The sequence below is a fragment of the Tripterygium wilfordii genome, chromosome 9 (assembly GCF_013401445.1).
Source record: "Tripterygium wilfordii isolate XIE 37 chromosome 9, ASM1340144v1, whole genome shotgun sequence".
In the NCBI taxonomy this organism is placed as follows: domain Eukaryota; kingdom Viridiplantae; phylum Streptophyta; class Magnoliopsida; order Celastrales; family Celastraceae; genus Tripterygium; species Tripterygium wilfordii.
This window is the reverse complement of record NC_052240.1, coordinates 13,072,650-13,092,432: the sequence shown is the minus strand read 5'-3', so window position 1 is coordinate 13,092,432 and position 19,783 is coordinate 13,072,650. Positions and strand designations below refer to the sequence as shown.

Below are 19,783 nucleotides of genomic sequence, written 5' to 3'. Positions count from 1 at the left end.
CGTTCTCGGATCTTACTAGGGCCAGCAGGCGTGTATTCCATCTCTGACCGGTGATTCCTATCATTTTCAACTATATCTATATATACCACGTTACATGAGAGACGGAATCAAAGGAACATTAGAGATCAGTTATCTTTCCACGCTTGACTGTAATCTCTTCAACTAACTTCGGCTCAATTATAACTTAACATAGGTTCACTATTTTAACCTTATTGCATCATCCGAGATCGGTTGACGTTTTGACTAGTGTAGCAGCCATATGAAGTTGCATAAACATAACGTAAACAATAACCAAATACATATTCAAAATTCGTATGCCTTGAGGCAACTCAAGCAAGAAATTTTGCATCGCCTACTCAAGCACGATAAAATGACCACTACGAGAGCACGGCCATAACATCAGAAACCCTAAGAGCAATGTAGTTAGAGCCATCACTGCCCTTGAAGTCATTTCCAGCGTACTTGGAGTACAGAACAGTGCTCCCTTGAGAGATGGGAAAAGGCTTCCTATTACCTTCCTCATCTAGAGGACCTGGCCCAACTGCAATAACCTGTGCATCATCATAAAATGAATATATCAATCTAACACAGCAAAAGCTTCATACTTGAATGCAAGAATTCAATATTTTTTCATTAGTAAATGCTTAAGAATGCTAGCTCTTACTGTTCCGATTGAAGGTTTATCCTTTGTCGCCTCTGTTAGCAGCAAACCTCCAGCAGTTTTCTCTTCAGCCTCAGCAACCTGCATTCAGAAGCCCAGCTAGAAACTGTCACAATGTTGAGACTGCCACAAAACAATGCCATGCATTCTACTCATGTCAATGTGATGGACACATGGCCTAACGGATCGTAAATAACCAGTACCTAGGGTAAAATGAAAATACGGTCACTCTACTCTTTCAAACATGAACAAAAGTAGTGTGCATGCCATCAGAGTATTCCTGGAATCACTTGAACTATCTCCAAGTGTATAAGCTAGTAATTTCACCCGATAAACGAACCTTGATCAAAACTCTGTCATTGAGAGGCTTCAGATCCTTGATATCTTCTGTCTCAAGAATACCAACAATATCATCCTCCTTCAATATAAGATGATTTGAACCATTGAATTCTAGCTCAGTCCCGGCGTACTTTGAATACACCACCTGGGTACCAGTCTACACAAGGCAGGACAATTTTAGTGCACTTATTGTATAACAGGGATTGAGCAGAAAAGCAAGTCAATATATGTCACCTTGACAGAAATGTCCACTTTCGTCTTCCCAAGTGTCTTCCCCTCGCCGACAGCAACAACCTCACCTCCCTGTGGTTTTGACTGAGCTGATGTTGGAAGTAAAATCCCACCATCTGTCTTTTCCTCTACAGTCTTGATCTTCACCAAAACCCTATCACCAGTGGGCTTAATTGAAGTAAACTGTGAAAATTAGAGAGCCACTGTTAGACAAAGCACCAGCAGCGGAGTAACTAAATTGTATGCCATAGCATATCAAATCAGTGAAAATGGCAACTCCACCATATAACATGCATAATGTACTGATTTAATGAACACGGAAGGCTTTCAACTGTGATGAAGAAACTACTGGATGAATTCCAAAGTCAGCATCACAAAACCAAAGCTTACAGAATTACACTTTTCATTTCCAGTAATCTCTGTCGCTCGTAAATAAAATCCATAAAACAGAGAGTAAAAGAACGAATTTGTGCCCTGTTCATTGCAACAACAAAAAAAAAAAATTCTAGCATTCAAGCTTCAAAATTCATGAAAGCTCCCGAAGGTAATCCGAAAACCTAAAGAATCAACCACCATCTATCTATAACAACCGTTGCGCACAAGAACCACTTCTATAATATCATAAAACATGCCACAAAAAGTAAGAACCGACTCTACTGTCGATGAGAGGGCGCAAGTTACTCAAATGTATTCAATTATACCTTTGGGGCAACCACAGTGGCTGCTTTGACAACCAGCCCCCGGAATAACCGTTCCGAGAGAGCTCCAGTCTTCATTCTCCCAAACGTTGCGGGTCTCAGACCTTCAAATGATGTCAAGTTTCTCGCCGTTACGGAGATTGATGATGCTGTGAGCTGAGCTGTCGCCATTACTTCAAACAGAAACGCAAAATTCGTAAATCAATTTATTCTCCTTTTCCTCCATTTTCTCATCAACCAAATATATCTACGAATCAATCAAAGTCGTCAAAAATAAATGAATGAAGACACGAAAATCTAACAATACCTTTAGAATAAATCAAATGATGAGCTTGGAGACTGGTGGAGCGAGAGGTCCCGAGTTGGTGCGAATTCGCTGAAACAGAGGAGAGAGTCGGAGAGGATAAAACCCTAGAAAGTTTTTAATGGGGGGTTTTATGAGATGATAAGAGAGAGTTCTAGAAATTTTTGGAATGTAAGAGTGTCTCGAGTGACTCGTCTCCACGCGCTTCTGAGTTCTGATCAAATCAGGTTCTTATCGTTATCAAACATTAAATATTGTTATCATATCGATCATTTTAGTAATTAAAAAAATGTTACCGTTATCAAAAGTATCAATATACCGATGATCGATATTAATAAGATGGTAATTAGTAAATTTATCAATGAAGAAAATATGTTTAAAAAAAGGAGAAACATGCTGATTCTTAAAACAATAAAATCTATTTACCAATTATACTAAATCCATCTCCACTTAATTTCACATATATATGATAATTCACATCCACATTACATATAATCCACTTCCAGAGAAATACAAATAAAACTCAACAATAAGTAAATAGTGGAAAGGAATAGAAAATGAGAGAAGTTAACTGATAATCGGGGAATTTATCGATTTTGAACTTTGCTTACCATTACCGTTATCAAATACAACGATAAATTTATCATACCGAAGTATTGATAACAATATACCAATCTTCTACCATTTTCGGTAATCAATATATCAGTAACGATATACCAATGAATAATTTACCATACCAATAACAACCCTACTCAAATCTAACATTTGCCAACTCATCTGTTAAAAGCCGGTCTAGCCAGATGACTTGAAATGCACGACCAAAGCTATTCGTTATCCATTGTTGTTGAATTAAGCATACTCACAGATAGCAAGTAACGCGAATACATACGCCGGACATTAGATAAATTCTTATCCGTCTCGTTAAAATACTCGTTAAATATTTAATTTTCACATCTTCATATTGTTGATGTGCCTCGTTACCTATCCCGTCAATTGTTATATTTTGTTATTATAAAAATCTTTGTCAATTATAATTCTGAAAACTCTAGTAAAAGTAAAAAAAAAAAAAATATATATATATATATATATATATAAATAAAATATAAATATATGGATACCCGTCGTCCCCGTGGTGTGTGGCAAGGCACAACCTGTTTTGTGACGTGTCATATGGGGTACGTCATAGATGACATCCTTCTTTCAGAACCTGATAAAGTCATTCAGAGAATACACTTTGAGACATCATCCGCGTAGAATAAAAAGTCTGGCGACTGATAAATAACAACATAAATGAAAGGTGGGTTTATGGCAGGTTGGTTTCGTTCCTACTTCAATTTTTTGTTGTAATTGGAAGCAACCATGGACCTTCCAAAATCTGATGAGCTTTATTATTTGTCTCAACGGATCAGTGGGTATATATATACATATATATTCTACTTATCACGTCAACACATATATGCAAAGTCCATTTCTGCTGTCTGTCTCCTTTATTCTTCACTCGTATATATAGAGCAGTACTTTGACTTCAATTTCAAAGTTAGATCAATCAAAAATTACTATTTGGGCTGCCTCAAAACGTCGTTTATAGTGTATTTAGATTAAGAGATTTGGATGAAATGAAAGAGAAAGGAAATAGAGTTTTCTTCAAATTCATTCGTTTGAATAGTTTATAAAAAAATTAAATTATACGTATATAATTTTACGTGCATCATATGAAACCCACGAATTCATTTAATTGGATCATGTGCCTCTAATTCTAGTGCTTACATAACTCAGATACCAACTACCGAAATCTTTATCATTTTTTGATAGTTTAATTAGAATAAAATTGAAGCACGAGGTGAAATACAACACACACGTGGACTGGTCTCCAAGACCATTTTCCTAACCCGCGTAACCCAACTGATCAGGGCTAGCCAAGCAGCCTAACACCACTCCACGTGTACATTATTCAACGCGCCTCTTTTGTGTTGACCCTTCGCTGTCAGAGACTCTTCACTCTCTTCATCACACAACCCCCTCCCATGGCCATATATATACTCCCCACACCCCCACTTGATTCCCCTCAAATACAACCCACACTCATACATCCTCAGAAAAACCAAAACCAGAATTATTCAGTTTCAATTTAATCGATCAAAATCAAAACGTCACCTGAAACAGCGCCTGATATGGAGAAACGCAGCAACACAACTACTGGGCACAAGTCAGGTGATCAGAGAAGCAGCAGCAGCAGCGATATTGAGTTCAAGGGAGTCAGGAAACGTAAATGGGGGAAATGGGTCTCCGAAATCAGACTACCCAACAGCAGGGAACGGATTTGGTTGGGATCTTATGATTCGTCGGAGAAGGCTGCACGTGCATTCGATGCGGCACTATTTTGCTTACGTGGTCGCTCCGCCAAGTTCAATTTCCCCGACAATCCACCGGATATACCCGGTGGGAGGTCGATGAGTCCGTCCGAGATTCAATTGGCGGCGGCCAGGTTCGCAAATGCGGAACCAGAGCAGCCGAGAATAGAGTCTGGTCACTCCATGGATCGGTCCGCATCCGAATCGCAAATGGAGTGCTCGCCTTCTCCTTCAGTTTCGGATGGGGCTGCCCAATTGGACTATGAAATGAATTTGGATGGGTCGTTACCGGATCTATTCACGAATTTGGGTTCGGGTAATTACGTGACGGACTACGGATTATATCCTGGGTTGGATGGTTTTGGTGATAATATTTTTGCACCACCAATGCCCTCACTTGATTATGAGGACGAGAATCTGGACCAATATTCAGGTCAAGATTCATTTCTTTGGAACTTCTAAATGGAGTAAAAAACGGGTCACAAAATCCGAACAGTTTTAAGATTCGGAGCTACTGACTCTACGGATATGACCCAGTTTTTTTTAGCTGTGGAGGGGCCATTTTTTTTGATATGGCCCATCTATCATAGTACTGGCGTAGTTGATAAACTGCTGTGATTCCAAATTGTAGAGAATATAAAAATAATTAAACGTGCGGATTTTGAAGCTTCTTTATAACTGCATGAACGTAATGGAAAATGCTGACGTAGTTTATTGTCATACGAGTATAACACGTGGACCTGGGATTTATGGCACGTGAAATGTACCGAAAGGTCCAAAACTACGCAAAAGAACAATTGCATTGGGCGCTCATATCTTCCCTTATTGCGGCCAATGGGTCCAGCAGGGCCCAGCCCATTATGAGATAACGCGGTACTACTAAATCATCATCTTTTTTCTTGGCTAAATGCTAGAGCCTAAAATAAAGATAAAAGAGAATGTGTTTGATGTAACTTCGCACGCAAAGATCAATAATTTCAAAAGAAAATTTCCGCAAACATTCTCTTTGCCAGTCTTAGCAGGCTTGAGCATGAACTGTCATGTTTGGGTTAGACTTGGATATTGATCTGCTGAAATTATTTGTATCCACATCTAAAGTTGAAGCTCGAAATCGAGAACGTGTTGGTGGACTGTCGCTCATACGTCTTCCCTTGAAAGTTGAAACCAAGTGGCTTCTCAAAACGGATATTTGAGGGATAGACCTACTATACATCTAACATTGGTTTGATAGAAACAAATCATATATTTTTGCAAACATGACCCACTTTCTTAACACTTGAGTTGAAGAGTCATTTTAATTTTCAAGTAATCTTTCATCGATTACCTGTTGATCAATATTCGATTGATTGGTATGGAGTTATCGACACAAATATGTGTCCAAATCACAGTCCAAGGTGCATATTTTTTTGCCCAGACGTAGAAAAATGGTCCAGAAAACTTGGAATGAATCACTTTAAAGCCAACGATTCGAGTTTAACTCTCAATATAAACATAATACAATTTACCGTGAAAAGGGAAAAAGATCTCATTCTTTAAGTTTATTATATATATATATATATATATATTGTAATGGACAAAAATCGTCATTCGACTTGATCAACCTTGATCGCTAACCAATGACAAGTATAACATAATTATTATTAATTTATCACTCTCTATCGTAACTGATATCAATTTCCAATTATCTACTTCGATGTTGATACACAATCCCAAGTCGTCCCCGTATCACATTAACCAACTGTGAGCAAATGACCCACATGTGTCGTTTATATCATACCCCCGTGTCGACAATATTAATCATCATGTCGAAAACATTAGACCTTTATCTTCTCGGATACATATTGTAAAACCTAAATTTTTGAAAATGATATAAACGAAATTCAATAAAAGAATTGGGTTAAGGATTTAATTTAGAGGAAAGTGGAGGGGTCAAAAGAGAATTTTAGAAAATATAAATACCTAGCATACGAGTATATATATCCCTATATACTTTTCATTGTAAAAAAAAAAAAACCTAAATACGTATAATTACAGCCTCTCAAGAAGAACAGAACCTGGCTCACCCTCAGCCGCCGAAGAACTTTGCCGAAGGAGACGATACAAGTCAAGGTGTTTGATATTTGGTGGATTAAGCCGAGGATTAAAGAAATTGTAGAGAAAATTTTACTGGTGAGTAAACAACTCTAATACTACTCATGTGTTGATTCGGTGGATGAGTTTGGTTCAACATGGATTGATTGTAGTCTGTTGATTCTTGATCTGGGTAAAATATGATTGACAGTGTGTTAGGGGAGGCACATGCATGACAAGGCCACGTGAGCCATTTGATGAAGTGTGGCCATTTGGCCTCTTGGCCATTAAAGAGTGTTAAAAAAAATAAGGATATCCGGCTCTTATAGCTCGTCAGCTACATAAAGGTCCTTTGACCAGATTTTGAGTTGGACCATGTTTACTAAGGATGACTAGTTAAATACTGGGGAAAAAAATATTCAAATAATCAGAATTTGTTTTGGATTATTTAATGACTGCTATACATCGGTCTATTTTTTTAGAAGATTGGGGAGACGCAATAGACGTTTAGCTTTATTTGCACTGCTATCGAGGTAGGGGTTATGATTATCTTTGGCTTCTAAATACCCGACTTTTCGATTCATTATAAATTCTGGGATATTATTCCCCTTGTTATATGCTTGCTTGTTGAATTCCTTAATGTCATTTACATTGAGAATTATTATCATTTTGTTGTCTTCGATTGATTTGTCTGGAGCTTGTTTGTGATGTTGGGACTTTTGATTCCATGATATGTGCCATATGCGTTAAATTCACTTCATTGGATTATTACTTGATTATATTATTCATTGAATCGTCCTATACATGTATCATGTTATATGGTTGATTGTATGTGTGTGAAATGTGATCACTGTTTGGAATTCATCCCTTATAAATATATTACTCATTTGATAGTACGGGGTATCTGATCACTGTTGGGATTTATCCCTTTATTTGTTGCCCATTTGATTGTACGGGGCATCGTTGTTTGGAATTTATTTCCTATTCTATTACCCATTTGATAGTACAGGGTATAGAAGCACCAATGCCTCCGTGGAGGAACGCGGACTGCCGTGTGATCTTGGTTGAACGTGAATATTTGTGGTGCTTTGCGCATTGAAATGAGATGTGTGTTAGTTTATTCATTTGTATACTTATACATTCATATGGGTGGTGATGGTGGCATGAGTATGTTCATATTGTTCCTGCCTATTCTTGCATTACTCTTGAGTTGATTGTCATTGTGATTTGCTCTCTCTGTATCTGCATCATGGATATCCGAGTCCATATCGGGTATTATACCCCTACTGAGCTATTTAGCTCAACCTCTATTTTCTTTTCTTTCAGGTGAGAATACGGATGGCGGCCAACATCCCGAGGAGAGAGCGGTTTCCCATGAATACGATTGGGGTATATGGGTAGAGTAGGGTTTAATTATCAAGACTTCCGGATGTTTAGTTTGTAAAGACTTATTTGATTATGTCTTTAATATTGTTCTTTAGGAGTTGAACTTTACTTTGGAAATCAATAAATGAATTTTAGATTATTTTGCATGGTGTAGATATGGTTGAGGATAGATGGGTAAATCCGCAGACCCTCCTCCGAGATGAGTCGTTACATATATAGTCGTTCAACCACTTTTACTTTGAGACATACCTCGAATTTGTCTACATCTAATGGAATCGGATGTCATAGGTATACTTGGTCAATACTTTTTGTAACTTACGTCTCATCAATCATTTCATAATCTCTTCGAGACGTACGCCATTTATGACAATAGATCCAGAGCATTGAACATCTTTATAGGAAAAGATCATATCTGAATGATTAACTCTGACACAAGTATAAAATCCTTCGAATCCAATCAATTCTAATGATCCTTATATTGGACAATACGAATTATCCCCGCCATAAAAGGAGACAATCGAGATCAAAGAAGAAAGAGAAAAAAAACTAATTCACTAAATATTATCATTTATTAAAGAGTAAACACATGAATGATTTGATCATTGAAACTCCTCTGACAAAGGAATCCTTTAACATCTTTTATGAATTTTGAAGGATTACCGATGGTCGTAGTAATGAATCATTGATTGTGGAAATTTTGACCCACATATATGTAATATACCTATATATAAAAGCATACATGTATAATTGGATGTGGATAAGAAAAATCCAACCTTCATCATCAGAAACATAACTTGATCAGTAGTCGGCACCTGGCATCACACACATGCCCACGAGGCGTATCTCCGCCACGTGTAAGCTGACCTTTCAACATCCAACCGTCCATAATCATCAACGTGTAAGCTAAGTTCAATGTCCCCATCACGCACATCGCCATCGCCGCACCCGAATTTCTTCATCAAGACGTGGCATTCGTCCACGATACCATTTGTTTTTCTTTCCGTTTCCCACTCCCCACCACAATGCATATATAAATCCCAGATTCTTACGCGAATTTGAAGATTTCAGAGAAACGAAGAAGATGGCGAGACTGGGTGGGGCGAGAGAGAGAAGAGACGGTCGTTACAAGGGAGTGAGGATGAGGAAGTGGGGGAAATGGGTTGCGGAGATTCGGCAACCCAACAGCCGAGGCAGAATTTGGTTAGGGTCGTACAGGACGGCTGAGGAAGCAGCGAGAGCGTACGATGCGGCTGTTTTGTACTTGCGTGGACCGTCCGCAGTGCTTAATTTCCCTGCAGATCCTCCGGATATACCCACGGTCGCAGGCCTCTCGCCCTCCCAGATTCAGGAAGCCGCCTTGCGGCATGCCCGTCGAGTTCAGTCGTCCGGGATGCATACGGTGTCATCTGAAGCATTTGGTGGGTTCTCAGTAGGTGTCTAGGTGACCGTTGCTTGTTTGTAGAGCAATCGAGTGGGAAATTTAGGGAGTGCTTCCGGTGGGGCATTTTGTCATACACTTGGTGTGCGGACATCTCATGGGAAGAAAAAGGAAATCTGCAGTTCTATTTGATTGTCAACCCTCTTGGAACGATTGAGTTGGAGACATCGGTGTCATTAACACTTCAATTTTTTTCTTGGTTTTGTTAGGATCCTTCTTTTTAATGTAAATTAGAGATCCCATTCGTTTTCTTCTTCGTTTTATATGTGTTGTGAATTATTTATTATATGCTATACAAAATTACCCGATCTTGCGCCCAAAAGAATGGTCTTATCATTGCTGTATTGATGCATGATCGAAGAACAAATTAAAGAATTCGATGATATACGACGTTGCTGTATTTTAATTGGGATATGAAACTGAAAGAATGACTGTGCAGAGTGGAGATGACCAGAAGGTTTGCTCTGTTGGAGGGCTTTTTAACTCTCCACTGGCAGTCTCTCGACGGTCTGGAAAGACACATCTGATGAATCCCACCGAATTCCTCGAACAAAATCAGTGCGTTTTCGACGCGTTCAGTAAGAAACGATCTTGGAACATGGTACCTGTCAAATTCCATGTTATCAGAATCGGACGAGACATTTTTGATTCATTTCTGATTAGAACAATTTGATGATGAGTGTGAATGATCACTAATCGTACCATCTTTGAGTAGGGTTGCCACAGTTTGCCATGCATTTATTGGATGAATAATATCAGACGAGGCATTGCACCCATTTGAATCTGCAATGTTTGAAGGCCAGTATAGTCCAATGCTGTTCCCCTTCACCCAGGCTTGTCCCTTGCCCATACCCTGCAAATCCACCAGCACAGGGAGATTCCATAACGGGCGGAAAATCCCAACCTGGCCCGTTAAGAGGTGATGACCGAGCTGGGCCTAGTACGGCCTGTTGACCTCGTTCAACAGGCCAACGGCACTGGGCCCGTTTTACACTTTGATCCAAATTATATGTCAATGTCATTGTTTCCCCTCTCTTTCTTTTCTTTTCCTGGCAAACCCCCCAGCCTCATCGCCAGTGGTTTTAGGGTTGCAGTAATCACCCCATCAGATTTGCAACACGTGTACATTCCTCAACGGTGGTAGTGCCACGAAGAATCTTTCTTTGTCACTTGGTGGGGTAGATCCCAATGCAAAGGCTCAATCATTAGACACGGGACATATTTTTTAAAGTTAATATTGGGCCCCACTTGAGAACTACCCTACTGCAAAATCATCATAAGAATCCAAAGTTCAATTATTCAATAACGATAATACTCTTATAATTATTAATTTAATTTAATTGGGTTTGTTGGTTTTCTTGGATATCATTCATTTCATTCCAAAACCAATGGGCAAAATATACATTTTGCTACCTTAACTATACGTTAATCTCATTTTTGTCCCTAAATTTTTTTTTCTCTTAAAATCTTTCATCAATTATTCAAAGATATCTCATTCGTCTCTCAAATGATTCTGACATAAGATAAATCGTATATAACATCCCAGTTGGCTTAATTTTTATACTTGTCATCCCACTTGGCTCAAATTTTACATCAAACATCTCACAAAATCCTCAAAATACATTACTCTTCAAAATCTCCAAAAACCTAAATTCCCAAAATCCCTAATTCTCCTTCTTCCTCTACACGGCACTGCTCCCTTCCTCATCTCTTTTCTTGGGCTCCATACTGGTAGACATTAATAATTTAATGATATATCGTTCACCTTTGTTAAATAGATGTCACGTTAGAATTTTTCGGCTACTCTCTCACTTGAAGGACAAAATAGATATTTTTCAATAGTTGAATAACGAAGTTAGAAGCAAAAAACTTTTAAGGACAAAAGTGAAACTACAAGTATAATTGAAGGACTAGATGTTATATTTTGCCCAAAAGTTTAGTCCAGCTCCATCATAAATTGGGGGGTTATACACACCTTGTGTTGTTCTTGTGGAGATTTATTTTCATACCCATCTCTCCAATTTTGTGCTAAAACATTCTTGTAGTACAAAATTTGTAGTCATGTTGGGGAAGAGAACCCACCTCGGAAAGTTGTCGGAATTATTCGTTTCCGGCAACCGTGCCAGAGTAGTTTCAGAGGCTACCACTAGTCCAAGATGTCCATTATATTTGAAAGCTCAATCACCCAGATGTGGAACAAAGTGTTATGAGCTTGGTGGGGTTGGATTGGGGATTGTTGCTGCCCTTGAAAAACCAAGTAGTAGTAATGGCAAAGGACATGAAATTCTGGCCAAGTATGCCATAACAAGTCCCCGGTGTTCGATCAAATCGGCTCCGATTCCAGCCTATTCCGGTAGAAATTGTGGTGGGTTTGAGGAGGAGATTGATTTGGAGAATTACACTTACGTCACATTTCATGGACCAGACAACAAATCCATCACAAAAGTGTATCATGATGGTGGTGATAATGCTAGGATTGATAATGTTTGTGAAGCGAAGAAGACGAAGAAGAAGACGAGACGTTTCAATCAAAATTCGTACCCAGTTTCAGATTTTCTTAGCTCTTGTCATCTGTGTCAGAAGCAGCTTCATGGGAAAGACATATACATGTACAGGTACATACAATTTCTGCCTTTTTTTTTCCCCGATCTTCTCTCTTGTTTTTGTGATTTATGTTGATCAGTCTTTAATGGGTTTTGTGAATGTTTTTGATTTGCAGGGGTGAGAAGGCGTTTTGCAGTCCAGAGTGTCGATCGAGGCAAATAATGGTGGATGAGCGCAAAGAGCAGTGTAGATCATCAGATGCTGCGAGATCTGCAGATTTGTCGAGCTCGCCTTACACAAGAGACCAGATCTTCTCTACTGGAATTCTTGCGATTTAGCTTATGAAGGCAACACCACCACCACCAGTCATGAAATCTGCAGTTTTTTTTTTCTTTTTCTTACACTGGAATACTATAAATATCAAAAGTTATATGACACTGGAGAGTAAATAACAATGGAAAATTTTGATCAGATGTAATCGTTTAAATGCTATGAACTTTCTTCATTTTTGGGTATCTCTTGATTTGAATAAATCTGAGTTCTTACAGAACAAACACGTACAAGAATTCTTACCAAGTTAACAAAATCCAGTGAATTGGTTTGTACTATTTAGTACAGGCAATGATGGTGTTTGAAGATTCTAGGAACTATCAAACCTGCTGGAAAGTGCAACTGTTAGAAACCAAAAATATGGTCCGATTTGAAACTTGGTCCGAACGATTTTGTTTCTCTCACGGTCTCACTTAATTGATATTTGAGCTCAAAAAACGGATTGTTGAAAAAAAAAGGACTTAATTTTATTTTTTTTTTGATTACAAGAGAAGGGAATAAGGAATGCTCGAACTCGAAACTTTTATAAAATACCACACATGAGTGTTATCTAAGCTATTCGTGATTCTCAAGAGACTGAACTTCACTTATAAATCATTCGATGAGTTATATTATATCAATGCGAAATTACATTCTGGAGAGAAAAGTGAAAACTACCAATTTTCAAAATGTTAAAATGATTATAAGACTATTTGGTTGGAGGAACCCATATGCTGTCTTTTTCTGTCCCCTCCACTTGGAAGAAAAATTCATCAAAGTTGCTATCAATCATAGTCTCAATACTTCAAATAAATATAATATATAATAAATATCTTTGCTGATAAATATGAATTTCTTCAAAGGATTACTTTTATATTATGATGATTAGTCGATTCAAATTTTTTTAAAAAAAGTTAACAATTGTAAAGAAGTTTTGCAGAAAGAACTAAGTAAGTTTCGTTAAAATATTGTTCAAATAAAGAAATGCATTCGATCAAAACAGTTGCTTCAACACACATTATAAAATATATTGAAGAATTGAAAATTTCGCCCATTCAATTTTGAGTTTACAATATGAAACAACCTTGGACTCAAAACCTTCGGACCAAAGGAAATATATGTTAAAAACTTAGAATTATTTATTTAAGAAAAAGAAAGTCAACAAAAGAAAAAATTATTTTAACATTTTTTTTATTATAAGAAAAGGCTCGAACTCAAAACCTTTATGAGACACCACACATAAATGTAGTCTGTTCTTGATTTAACTTTGATTGGATGTGTATTTTATTTTCTTGATTTAAAACCCAGGAGAAAATAAAAACAAAAATTATTTAAATCTCTCCCCATCTAAGCCCCAGAAGGGCAGATTTTGCACCATTCAACATTCAAGATATCTTCAAATAGCTTCAAGTGAATTTGACAAATCTGGAGGCTTCCAAACCACACAACCCCATGACAGCAACCTAAAGGGATACACATTCAACAGTGTCACGCAAGTACTACAGCGGCATCTTCTGCAAGCAAAAGAAACCGGCAGGCTGGCAGAAAACCTGATTAAATAAAGCCAACATCCCCAAAGAAGTTTAAGATTACACACTACTAGTAAAACCCCAGTTTGTAAGAGGTATAAAAGTTGCCCTAACAGTAGGCAACAAAGTGTAAAGGATATATAAAAACTAAAAACATAATCCTAAACTTCATCAATGACACGCTCCCTGACAATGTATAACGGGAGTCTTAGGCAGATTATTACTGGTAGTACATAAGCTGCTGTTGAGTCGTGGCAACACTTGGGAACCCACCATCGTACATTGCAGGATTAGCATCGGCAGCACTCATTCCCATGGCTGCCTGCTTGAAGGCATGGAGCCCCTGCGGGTACATCAGAGCTTGAGCACCACTCATTTTGCTCAAAGCAATCTGGCGCTCATAGGCTGCTAGGTCACCAGCACTGAAACCTGGGACAGGCCCAGCAGCTGGTAGAGGAAGAGGAGTAGAGCTTGTTCCTGGTGACGTGGGTTTGCTACCCCATGAACACTGCAACATAGAATTGCCCAATTAAGCTTTTTCAAGCGCTAAAATATCAAATTTGCCAAAACCAGTACTCTAGATGCACTGGTAGAAAATAAATTTGCGTGAGATGGGACACAATTTTCAGAACATGTAGCTAACAGATCAGCCTTCAATGTCTGTCCGGCTGAAACTTGAACCTAATTAATTACAGTCAATATCAAATAGTATATTATAGTAGACAAGAGTAAATGCGTTTGATAATGGAACCTCCTCAGATGGGGCACATCATGAGACTGATGGTCATAACTACAAGAAATTAACAACAAAAACATTGTTTTTGGAAAGGAAATTACTTCAAAGGGAACATCGATTGCAAAGAAAAATATAAGCTTTATATTATGCACCTTGATTGGTTTTCCGCATAGAATTCGAGCATTCCCCATCTGAATAGCCAAAGCAGCTTCAGCATGTGTGCTATATCTCACAAAACCAAAACCTTTATCTCGTTGTATCCGAACATCTTCAATAGTTCCAGCACCAAGTCCATGGAAGTGCAGATGGAGCTCAACTGAAGTAACCTGCAAATTTTATAATACTCAATATAAATTTCCAGATGTTTGCCAATATCATTAATTATTGGCTGGCAATACTATTGCATTTTTTCTAATCCAATTTAATCCTCCAATAAGCATGGCATAGAAATATCAGTCAATACTTGGTTAAAATAAGTTTATGTAATTTAAACTAAATGGAACTTGATTTTCTATTTCCATCCTATATTATGTTAATTATTATTAAGTTAATTTCTGTAGTACATTACTATTCAATTGAATAATAAATTAATATTTTCAGTTGGCCAATGAATTGAATATTATCGATTAAAATCTCTCCGGCAACATATAAAGCTACATCTCCACAGCTCCACTAATAGTGAGATTTTTTGGACAACTCCCAATATATGGTTGAGATGACAATGAGTTTAATAATCTGCAAAATTCTGTCGGCTCTAGCCTCAAAAATCTGAATAAGAAGCCAACCATTCCATCCACTAATCAGTCAGGTAGGCATGACAAGGCTATTAAACCCAAGTTATAGTCGACTGGTCAGCTCATTGTGGACCAACCTAACGAAACATATCATTTATCCATGTCCGGATGCAGGGCCCAATATTGAGAGCATCGAGGATAACAATAGATTTCAAACTGGGATATTGACATGTCTAGATAGAAATAGTAATGAGTAAGATAAATGTAAACTTGCCTCTGGAGCAAGATTGCCAACATAGACGGTGGTATATTGTGGATTATTCTCTGGAGCATCCTCATTAATCTTCTCTTGGCCATCTTCTAAACAAACAAGATTAAATACAGTAAAGCCTAATAACTCAAAAGACAATGAATGAGGACCCTTTAAATGAACAGAACAATATCTCAAGCATTAACTTGTTGAAACAAATAACACTGAATCCCAATTGAAAACATGCAGTCGCAACCAAAGCAGGAACATCTATAAAAAAGTTAAAAAATAACAAGCGAAGAACATGCTAAGTAAGAAGGTCAAACCCTATTGGATGCAAAAAACCCAAACCATTCAAGAATAGTCCAACAGTAGGCATGCATAGCACACGACAAGATTAAATCCATGGACCCCCAACAATTAAGTGAAGTATTACAATTCCCATCCATACAGAAGATTCAAGTTTATTATGAGAACAAGGGTATACAGAAAAGAAGCAGGAAAACCAACTGCTACAGATATACGCCTGAATCTTCAACCTCTAGACCTTTTAAAGGTCAAATTTATTATGAGAACAAGAGTATACAGAAAGAAGCAGGGGAAACTAAAAACTAAAGATCTATGCCTGAATCGTCCCTCTAGAACTTTTAAAGGTCAAATTTTCAATACATAAGCTCACCTGAGTTTCTGTTTGTTAGTTCTACAAAGCTTTTGGCCTCTGAGCTCTGCTTGTCATCATTGCTACCACTTGCATTCTTAGTGGCCCAGTTACAGCGTATCTGTCTGCTTCCAAGCCACTTACCTGTAACATCAATCAAAACAAAGTTCTAGAACTATAATTTGAATCACGTGATTGCAATCTAATGAACATTTAAAAGAGTTACATACACATAAAAAACCATCAACAAGCTAAGAAGGAATATAAAAACCAGAAAACATAACGGCTATTGCATCTTCATTTCCTACTTGTAGGAAAATTATTCAACACATTGGTCATATTCTTTCTACGTTAAGTTTCCAACTAAATATCCAACACAATCAATAATCCATTATGTCAACCTTTTCCACTTTCATCACCATTCCTCAAATTTAACTTGTTACCGCTAACCTATATCCATACACAACACAGCAACTAATAAACATCACAAACACCACCATAATTCAACAACATAATCAAATTTTACTTGGAAACTAATTTAAATCCTGACATTGTCCAACTGAAAACAGTCTCGGCATTACAGCTTTTCATGCAATGCTGCTTTTGTCAAAAGAAAAATAACGTACCCCAAAAGAATTATTAAAAGAAAAGACATCAAAGCACTTTTCATTATCATACCATTTAAATCATTTATTGCACCTTGAGCATCCTACAAAATATACAAAGGAAATAATTAGACATAATAAACAAAAAAGAAGAAAATAAAATAAAACACAAAAGATGGAAGGGAAAACCTAAATCATCTCTATAAAGAAAATTAAGTACCTGCTGATTCCGAAAAGAAACAAACCCAAATCCCCTTGACCGTCCAGTCTTCTGGTCCCACATAACCCTTGCATCTCTGTAACCAACAGAACAGGCCACTTACTTTGGACTGAGTTTTAATAAACCAACCTTCCCCAAACCCCACCTTATTTGAAAGAAAATTCATGATCCAAATTAACATGATTTCAGATTGTATTGCCAGACATTCAAGGCAGTTATGCACAACGCAAAGAACTAATAAAACCAGGGAAGACAGAACTTACGAACAGCTAGGATACACAGAGAAGCATGCAAACAGTGTCGCATCTGTAACTTCAGGGCTAAGGTCACCAACAAAAATGTTGTAATGACCTGCACACCAAAACCAAAACAAATGGAGAAAAGCTATTAGAAAAATAATAATAACCGATTTCAAAAGCCACAAAACAAATTCCACATAGCAAAAGGAGGGTGGGAAAACTAAGTGTATGTTACCTGATGTATCCTCTCTTTGATTACTAGCATAAGCCCAATTGACTTTAATAGGCTGCCCAAACCTGCAAATAACATGTGAGACCAAAAGCACAAGAGAAAAAAAGGTAAAACCAAGCCATGTTCTTCTGTATTTTACTTACAGATGCCTCCCATTAAGAGTCACAATAGCAAGAGCAGCTGATCTGCGATCGTAGTAATCCACAAAACCATAGGACGACTACATAGAGAACATAATACCATGTTAGTATCAGTAGCAAACAAGACCACGAAAAGCCCTCAGAAAGTGGAGATAAGACATCCAGGGAAGAGGGTGGTTTGTTAATGCCCGAACAAACAGAAATAACAAAATAACTGACAGTTAAGGTCGAATCTCAATGGACTGCTGTAGTCTACAGAGTACAGACCAATTAAATCCCAAAAACCATGGCGAACTCTAACCTTCTCTTTCCTAATAAGCTTGCATCCTTCTAGAGGGCCAGTACTTAAGAAAACCTCTTGTAGAAGTGGTTCAGTGACCTGAGGAGGAATATTTCCAACGTACCTGAAATGCTCAGGTACAAAGGCACAATCAGATCAGTAAGCATAGGAGACAGCCAAATACAGATACACCAGGATTTATTAGCAAAAGTTGCAAAAAACACTCAAATAAGTGGGAAAGCATATGCCATAACCATATAACAAAAAGAACTGCAAAAATATAGTACAAGTAACACAAATGTTTGCAGACAGCGAGTACACGAAAAAGCCAAAACCAACATCTCACAAAAATTAAGTACATAGTTAATGTGGAAATTATAGTGAATGGGAACTGCTCGTGTTCACAGGGAGCCGACCGCTGAGGATCTCCACAAAAGACTACAAACATAAATAAAAGAAATAAAAGGGTGAAAAAAAGAAAAAAAAATGTGTAAAACTCACACACTGCGGCATGTGCTTGTATCAAACCCAGGAGGCAGATTCCCACTCAAGATAGGCTCTATCTGCAAAATAAAAATGTAAAAACCAAGAAGAAAAGAAATAAATAAAAATCCCTAAAACTCAGAGACTCCTCACGAGTAACTAAGCTAAGAACCAGGAAGAAAGGCCGCGGTGACAGTAAAACTTGCACTTATCCATAAATATTGAACAAAATTCAACCGTCCATGATTCTGAAGCAGGCTGTTTTAGTTCCTTAATATTTTCTATCAAAAGTGAATAACACGTTCGGGTCTGAATGGTGGGGGCACCGAAAATGTGTAATCCTACTTCCCACCGAAATGTGACAATTTGTGCTCCTCTATGATATTAGGGAAAAGCTGGCAAAAGTGGCTAATAAAACTGCAATTCTTCAGAACATCATTATTAACCATGATTATCAGCAGCTCATTGGGTAGGATATCACCATATAACCACCATATGATGTAAGAGTCACAAACAATCAGCAATACCAAGAGGCAAACCTCAATTCCTAATGTATATGTAAACAATATGGGAAAAAAAAACCGACCCAAAATTTTCAAAAGAAAATATTGAATTTCGAAATAATAAGGAGTGTGTGTGATGCCAAAATTACATCTTAAAAAAAACTTCACAAAAAAACTATATCTTGAGAAAACAAAGAGCAAACAGTTTTGTCCGCATAGAATCAATCAGAAATCCAAAATTAAATAATAACATCTAACTTCACCGACGTGCGAGTCAGAGGAGACTCAAATACGCCCAAATATTTGAGGCAAAAATGGAAAGAATACAATAATAATGAAGCGAAAGGTACAGCAACAAACCTGAGGAGCAGCTAAGAGAGCAGGGTGATGGTACAAAGCCTGCTGCATCATGGCCTGTTGCTTTAGCCTCTGTTGTTGCTGCATCATCGATAATTGTTGATGCAGAAATAATTCTAGGGTTTACTGTCCAGGGAGGAAATTTGAGGGTACAAAACAGAAAAAAAAGAAAAAGAAAACCCGAGAGAGAGAGAGGGCAGTGCAGAGAACGAAGAGAGAGACGAGAAGAGGAAGAGTGGACAGTCTCACAAGTCACAAGCATGATAGTAGCTTCTCGATGGATTTTTATTTCTGGAAGGACGAAAAAGAGGGCCTTGGAATTGAGTGGGCTGGCCCATGTTATGATTCACTGGATCAACAATTTTGAACCCAGCCCAAGAATTTCTGGCTCCAATCCTCTTACAGCCTTTGAGCCCAAAACTTTCTTAAGCCCAAATACAACAGATCTGGATCCCTAAACCCCTTTAGGAAGCCCAAGTAGTCTTG

General features: G+C 37.8%; 5 protein-coding genes across 6 annotated transcripts; 3 read left to right on the top strand and 2 right to left on the bottom strand.

Moving 5' to 3' along the window:
* Window positions 1-129: 129 nt before the first annotated feature.
* Window positions 130-2,397, bottom strand: LOC120006677 (20 kDa chaperonin, chloroplastic-like). The gene is made up of 6 exons (XM_038856809.1): window positions 2,237-2,397; window positions 1,933-2,102; window positions 1,235-1,414; window positions 1,002-1,157; window positions 665-742; window positions 130-551 (listed from the first exon to the last, which is right to left on the bottom strand). The coding sequence occupies exons 2-6, from the start codon at window positions 2,098-2,100 to the stop codon at window positions 378-380; spliced, it is 756 nt and encodes a 251-aa protein (XP_038712737.1). The 5' UTR covers window positions 2,101-2,102; window positions 2,237-2,397; the 3' UTR covers window positions 130-377.
* Window positions 2,398-4,291: 1,894 nt separating this feature from the next.
* On the top strand, window positions 4,292-5,537 carry LOC120005262 (ethylene-responsive transcription factor ERF017-like). The gene has a single exon (XM_038854804.1). The coding sequence runs from the start codon at window positions 4,405-4,407 to the stop codon at window positions 5,044-5,046; it is 642 nt and encodes a 213-aa protein (XP_038710732.1). The 5' UTR covers window positions 4,292-4,404; the 3' UTR covers window positions 5,047-5,537.
* Window positions 5,538-9,067: 3,530 nt separating this feature from the next.
* LOC120005238 (ethylene-responsive transcription factor ERF016-like) lies at window positions 9,068-9,793 on the top strand. The gene has a single exon (XM_038854759.1). It carries the CDS (start codon window positions 9,122-9,124, stop codon window positions 9,479-9,481), a length of 360 nt encoding a protein of 119 aa, XP_038710687.1. The 5' UTR covers window positions 9,068-9,121; the 3' UTR covers window positions 9,482-9,793.
* Window positions 9,794-11,451: 1,658 nt separating this feature from the next.
* LOC120005047 (FCS-Like Zinc finger 13-like) lies at window positions 11,452-12,581 on the top strand. Its single transcript, XM_038854476.1, has 2 exons — window positions 11,452-12,093; window positions 12,198-12,581. The coding sequence occupies exons 1-2, from the start codon at window positions 11,540-11,542 to the stop codon at window positions 12,358-12,360; spliced, it is 717 nt and encodes a 238-aa protein (XP_038710404.1). The 5' UTR covers window positions 11,452-11,539; the 3' UTR covers window positions 12,361-12,581.
* Window positions 12,582-13,725: 1,144 nt separating this feature from the next.
* LOC120006456 (oligouridylate-binding protein 1-like) lies at window positions 13,726-19,544 on the bottom strand. 2 transcript variants are annotated; one of them, XM_038856503.1, is made up of 12 exons: window positions 19,301-19,544; window positions 18,456-18,517; window positions 17,976-18,078; window positions 17,678-17,754; window positions 17,538-17,599; window positions 17,327-17,414; window positions 17,064-17,139; window positions 16,917-16,947; window positions 16,260-16,382; window positions 15,605-15,687; window positions 14,749-14,922; window positions 13,726-14,368 (listed from the first exon to the last, which is right to left on the bottom strand). In XM_038856503.1, the coding sequence occupies exons 1-12, from the start codon at window positions 19,385-19,387 to the stop codon at window positions 14,081-14,083; spliced, it is 1,254 nt and encodes a 417-aa protein (XP_038712431.1). In that variant the 5' UTR covers window positions 19,388-19,544; the 3' UTR covers window positions 13,726-14,080. The 2 variants fall into 2 exon arrangements, with proteins under 2 accessions (XP_038712431.1, XP_038712430.1); XM_038856502.1 differs by having other exon boundaries at window positions 15,605-15,690; window positions 19,301-19,543.
* Window positions 19,545-19,783: the final 239 nt, after the last annotated feature.